The following is a 6,377-nucleotide window of genomic DNA, read 5'->3' on the forward strand; positions in this document are numbered from 1 at the left end:
GGCCCCTGCTCCCTGCCGGAGGGTGGCGCGGCACCACCACGGCCGTGATTGCTAGGGCATACCGCCCTCAGGAGGAGGGGCCTGGGCGGCAGCGGCTCAACCGCGCCCGCGGCAGCCGCAGAAGCGGCGGCGAGACGCGATGGGGCAGCGGCGGTGATGGCGGAGCCGCGGCAGGAGTCGGTGGTGCGATTCCTGGCGGAGCGGGGCGGGAGGGCGCGCAACGCGGAGCTGCTGGAGCATTTCCGGGACTGGCTCACCCCCACCGAGCCCGGCCGCCGCGCCGCCGCCCGCCACCGCTTCAAGGAGCTGGTCAACGCCGTGGCCACCGTGCGACAGGAGCCCGGCAGTGGTGTCAAGTACGTGCACCTCCGCCGACGATACTGTGCGCCGGAGCCCTCCGCCGCCGCCGCCGCCCTGACCCCCGGAGAGGAGCCGGCGGCGTTGGGGGACAGCGCAGAGCGGCCGATTCTGCCGCTCTCACCGCAGGCGGGCGCTGAGGAGGCGCCGCCGCCGCCAGGCGAGGATGCTGGCGGCCGCTCTCAGCCTGCAGGGCGGCGGGGCGAAGCTCCCCGGCCGAGCCCGGCGGCGGCTGGAGGCCAAAGGAAGGGTTCGCGGCGGGGGCCGCCGCCTGGGCGCGGCGGAGGAGCAGGCGGCGGCGGCGGCGAGGAGACCGCGGTAGCGGAGGGCCCGGGGCGGCCTCCGCCGGCGGAGGATCCTGGGGCGGCGGAGGGCCCCCTCGGACCAGCGGCGCAGAGCGGTGGCCGCCGGAGCCTGCGGGAGACGGCGCGGGGCGGTTCTCCCCAGCTGAAACGTGGAGCCCTCCCCGGGGGGGGCCGCAGCCGCGGCGGCGACTCGGACAGCGCCTCGGTGGCCTCGTCATCCGCCGAGGAGGAGGGGAGCACCACCGGCGCCGTGGCCCTGGACCCCCTGGAGCACGCCTGGATGCTGTCGGCCTCGGACGGGCGATGGGAGAGCCTGGAGGGGCTGCTAAGCTGCGAGCCGGCGCTGCTGTGCAAGCGGGACTTCATCACCGGCTTCACGGTTCTGCACTGGGCCGCCAAGCACGGGCGGCAGGAGCTGCTGGCCACGCTGGTCAACTTCGCCCAGCGGCACCAGCTGCCTGTGGATATCAACGCCCGCACCAGCGGCGGGCACACCGCGCTGCACATAGCCGCCATGCACGGGCACGCCGAAGTGGTGAAGCTGCTGGTAGGAGCCTACGACGCCGATGTGGACATCCGCGACTACAGCGGGCGCAAGGCCGCCCAGTACCTGCACCAGGGCACCTCGGGGGATATGCGCAGCCTCGTGGGTGCCCTGGAGGAGGAGGAGGAGGAAGAGGAAGGGGCCACTGGCAATGGGAGCGGACGCTGGCGGCTCTCTAAGGTGTTGCCCTCCAATCTCATGAGCTACCGCCTTTCCCACCACCACCACCATCACAGCGCTGGGGAGGAAGCTGAGGGCACCGAAGGGGCAGCGGTGCCAGGCAAGGGCAAGGAGATGACCAGGAAAGCCTCCGGCAGCGGGCGGATGAAGCCTCGGCTTAACAAGATCCGCTTCAGGACTCAGATCATCCACAACACTCCCTCCTTTCGCGGTGACGCTGAGGAGGAAGAGCACGAGGAGAAATCTCTGAAAGCATCGTTCAAGCTCAGGCCAAAGTCCAATGTCTTTGGATAAGGCCGAGGACCAGGAGGTCTGGGAAGTGGGCACATGGACCAAAAGGTGTAGCACAGAAGGTGAGGCAGGTACTAGTGGGTGCTAATCCACACCCACAGACTTGGCAGGTGGGGTTTGAGTATCTTAACTCCCAGTTCGGTGGGGTCAGTGATCCCAGTGTGTCAGCAGGGGCTCTGGTGGCTTACAGCTCCCGAGAGCAGCTGCTTCGGCTGGGCTGTTGGTGCTGAAATGAGAGGCTGGCTGTGGGTGCGTTGGGAAACACTGGGGTGTTTAAAAGCTATGCTCCTTTTTCTCTAAAAGCAGCCTTCAGTGTTGGAAACCTGTGTTAGTGAATCTGCTAGGATTAGCGAGTTGAGTGAGGGAGAGAAAAGTACAAATGCTCTACTCTTATATTATCAACCGGTACTATTAAAATACAAACATCTTGCTATGTCAGAAGAACACCTCAGTTATATGCAAATATATTTCAAGTTTCTCTTTGACAGCAATATCACCTTGCACATTGTGGAGTTAGGTACCCTAAATGAGATGGTAGATAATGGTTTCTTGTCAGAATCCAAGCTTCAATCCATCAAAGACTTAAGCTTGTGTTGACTTTATGCATTGAAAATTGCCTCATTTGACATCGTAAATATATTTTTCTAAAAAATAATCCTTTGCACTGCAAACAATGAATAAAGTTAACCACATGCAGAAGTCTCTGCTGTCTGAGGTACTACTGAGCTTGCTTACCTTACCGCTGTTAGAATGCTAATGCAAGATAATGGAAGCAAAGAGTCTTTTTATATATTTGGTATCTTATGTTTTGTCTTAGGCAAAGCAATTTTATTTTAATCACTGTGAATTCTCAAGTGCCAGACCTAGTGCAGTTCCAGTAATTAAGTCTGGTCAGTTCTTGTTAATGTTGTTTGTGTAGCTCACTGCATTTAAAATCAGAAAATTTGCTGAAAATGTGTTGTGTGTGCTACCTGTGAAAGTCATTCTCCTTTAGAAAAGAGCGCAGACACCACTGCATGAAATCTTCATGAAACACTAATACGGTCCTGTAATGTAATAGCTACAGGTCTGGGTTCACTAGTGACTTCTGTGCCAATCCCTTCAACTGACTCTGTGCAGAAATGCAGAAAAAAATTCAAAAGAGAAAGAAGAAAAAGAGGTATGTGAATTCACACATAGGGTGAATGATTAGAACTCTGAAACTATCCCTGTTTATCATCCTGAGTGAAAGCAGTCTAATGACATGTTCTAGGCAAGTGATGGCAATGGTGTTTGGGTTCTTTTAAACCTGTATTTCCTGAGAAGTGATAACCAAGTCTTTGAACTCTTGTTTAACAACCTGGCGAGTCTTAATCTGATTGACAAGCCTATCCGTCTGCTAAAGCTTTCAGAAACCTTGAATCTTGTTTCTCTGCTTTAAAGGTAGCAATATCAGTGAAATCTAGGAGGCAGATTTGTATCCAGAGTCAGCTTTCCTTAGGAATGAGGTATTGAGCTGACCCTGGATCCTAAATGCTGCTCACAGTAGCAGCTCATAGGTGCTACACTATTAAGGTACCGCCAGTTTCAATGCAACATTTGTCAAAGCATGTTTCAGGTTGGCTTCCTCGGAATGCCTGTGCATGTCTGACTAGTAACTAACCAAAAGTAGATAGTCTTTTATGTGTTAAAATCCAGATCTAAGACACTGATTAAGTGCATGTCACAAGCTCTAGAACACCTCACGGGGAAACTGCTGCTGAGTGTTGAGCACTTTGAAGGTAACAGCTGTCTAGCTGTTGCTGGTGGCTTATATTTCTTGTAGCAGCAGGGGAAGGAAGTGATAGCGATTCATTGGTTTCAGACTTCCCATGCAGATAAATTACCAATTCCTGCTCTTTATGTCAAAACCTAATGAATGGCAGTATTTGCATAGGCTTGCAAGCGACACTTTGCTATTTCTGGGAAAAGTTATGTGAGGAAAAAAAAAAGAATCTCTGCATAGCATTAACTTTTGCGCAGAAAGACTTGGAATTATACAGAGGTTCAGCTTTAGTTTACAGTTTATAAACTATATTATTATAGATTTCATGTGCCTTCATTTTGGATTGGTTGCCACAAATACGATGGGTAAAATCACACTTGCAAAGCACTTTGTCTTTACATCTGTAGGACAGGACCAGAAATGTTCCCTCAGCCCTTCCCAATGAACCTGTAAACTTATACAATATGGGGTGTCTGAAAGGGGATTAATAATCATACGGATTACACCATAGAGCTAATTCTTTTGTAACAAACAAGAGAATTAAATGCCTAAGTCTTAAACTTCCTTCACTCTGGAAGATAAATAAAACTGCTATTTATTAGACTTGTGTAGAAAGGAGGTTTCCTGACTGGACACTTGGCAACATGAGCTCTCTTCAGCATGGGCACTTCTGAATTGAGCACGTATTCCATACAACTGCCGTTGTCGAAATCTCATTAAGCTAACCTTCTGCTTTGAGAGTTTATAGTTCTTTCATATGAGCTGTTGAGCAAAGTGTTAATCTCATCACATGCAAATAGCAAAGAATTGCACAAAAATATTGAGTCTTAGGTAGCTGTTGGGGTCTGGGGAAATAATTTGAGGGTTTCAGTGCTTTGGGATTTGGAATATAGAACACTTTGGATTTTAAAAGGCTAACTGGAACATAGTTTTATCTTGCATAACACAGTGGCACTTCAGTAGTTACTAGGGGAACTTGGAAAATAGTAAGAAGATGCCTCATTTATAACTCAATATTTGAAGTATCGAAGTGAAACTGTTGGTCTACTAATACTGTTGAGTTGTCAGTTCACGAAATTTCACCATAATGGTCCAGAGGTCTTTGCGGCGGTGGGGGGGTGATGTGAACAGAGCAAACACCTCTTTTGGTGTTTGTGATATGTTGACAAATGGCTAGAAAACCACTAGAGTCTGTCTGTGCTACAGGACTGAAGCACTTTGGTTTCACATTATGACTTGTTACATTCCACATGGTTACTTTTTATAACATGAGCTAAAACTTAAGGTTTTTTGGACATAGGAAAGGCTTGATGCCCTATGTTTCAGAATATTTACAGTCCAAAGGTACGTTTGAGTCAAATATTTTGGATACATTGCCTAGAAAGATGTGAATTTGAAATAAAGTTGTATGGTACAGAAAACTGGAGCACTTAGTGTTGTCTTTTTAATGGTATGCCTGAAGTTACTGAATGTGTTAATTCACTTTTTATGATGGTGTGTAAGGCAGCAAGACTGTAATGTAAACATCTAATATCTTTTATTGTATCTTATGTTTAAAATATTTTAGAGGCCTGAAAGCCTGCCAGTTTTTATTAATACAACTTTTTATGGGTTTCTTCCTGAATGGATATGTGTTAACAAGCTGTAAGCTTTAGTTTTACTGAAATAAAAAGAGCCCATTAATTGTTTATGCTTGAATTGACTTCTGTATGCTACATGCTTAGGTGCTACTTGCATATTGGCTGTTAAAATTATGTACCATTTTGTGGTTAGGGGTTTTTTTGTCATGAAGATGTCTGATATCATCTAACACTCAAAGAGTAAGACACGGAAAAAATACAGTTAAGTTGTTTGCAAGACAGTAACATTTTTCTTTGACAGTTACTCTCTAATAGCTCATGTCAAAGTAAATGAAGACAACAACTTTTTTCTTCTAGAGAAGTATGTCTAAATAAGGGCCTGGGAGAGTGGCATTGCTTAACTTAAAATAGTGTCCTGACCTTATGCCTATGCAGCTAAATATCTCTGACTCTGGGAAGACTAATACTAGTTTTGATCACTGTGTAAAGGTCAATACCTAATTAAAAAAGGTTTAGGATTAAGGCTTTTTGTAATGTGTCTTAACTACAGCTGGCAGCTTCTCTAAAGGGAAGTTTCATTTCATTACCAAGCTAGACTATGGGATTTTGGTGTATCTAAAAATTCTCTGAAGCTGTTGACTTACCAAAATATGTGTTAAAACTAGTAAACCTCTTGGTGCCAGTAAGTCCTCTGAGAGACATCCAGATTTGTGCTTAGACTGAAAAAAAGGCTCAGCTGTTACCATGCTGGTGGATCAGGATGCACACAGTTCCAAACTAAACAACCCCAACTCAGAAGTTTGGGGACACGACTGAAAAGGAGAAGGGAAGAGGAAGCATTCTTGGAAGATTAGGGGAGAGTGGGAGCCTGTGGCAAGCAGCTGAGGTTATGGGTGAGGTGGAGGACTCAGTAGGAGAGCAGTCTATGTAATCACTTGACTAATTGTTTAGAAAATTGTATCTGAAATATATCCCTCCTCCTACAGACTAACAGTTGAGTGAGATGTCTTGCAGAGAGCTCTAATATAAATTAATGTCTGACGCTAGGTACTGTAGCTGTTCTCTTAACAACATTTCTTAGTGTAGCTAGTACTGTTTCCAAAGCACAAACAGCCCTACAGCTGTTGTAGCAGTGTCCTGATACATCAGGATGGCCCCACTTAACTTTAGGCTTCTCACTTGGAGAGGAGCTCTTCTTCATTGCATTACTAAATTATTTTTTCCATTGACTAGAAAGGAGGGGCAAGGGCATACAGCCCTGACTTCATGTGCTTTGAGTTATATGGAACACATATGAACCTGAAGGCAATAGATTAAACTTCAGAGAGTTCATCGAGAAAGAAGTAGTTTAATCATGCGTTCTGGTTCCCTGTTGG

General features: G+C 47.8%; 1 protein-coding gene across 1 annotated transcript; it reads left to right on the forward strand.

The window, feature by feature from the left end:
• The first annotated feature begins 64 nt into the window (after positions 1 to 64).
• Positions 65 to 2,835, forward strand: SOWAHC (sosondowah ankyrin repeat domain family member C). Its single transcript, XM_061472666.1, has one exon. The coding sequence runs from the start codon at positions 157 to 159 to the stop codon at positions 1,678 to 1,680; it is 1,524 nt and encodes a 507-aa protein (XP_061328650.1). The 5' UTR covers positions 65 to 156; the 3' UTR covers positions 1,681 to 2,835.
• Positions 2,836 to 6,377: the final 3,542 nt, after the last annotated feature.

The sequence above is a fragment of the Pezoporus flaviventris genome, unplaced genomic scaffold (assembly GCF_033815535.1).
Source record: "Pezoporus flaviventris isolate CSIRO_AGI_PZ_B2104156 unplaced genomic scaffold, CSIRO_AGI_Pfla_v1 ptg000072l, whole genome shotgun sequence".
Classification (NCBI taxonomy): domain Eukaryota; kingdom Metazoa; phylum Chordata; class Aves; order Psittaciformes; family Psittacidae; genus Pezoporus; species Pezoporus flaviventris.

Coding starts and splice junctions, on each gene's coding strand:
- SOWAHC (XM_061472666.1), top strand. CDS start 157: ATGGCGGAGCCGCGGCAGGAGTCGGTGGTGCGATTCCTGGCGGAGCGG.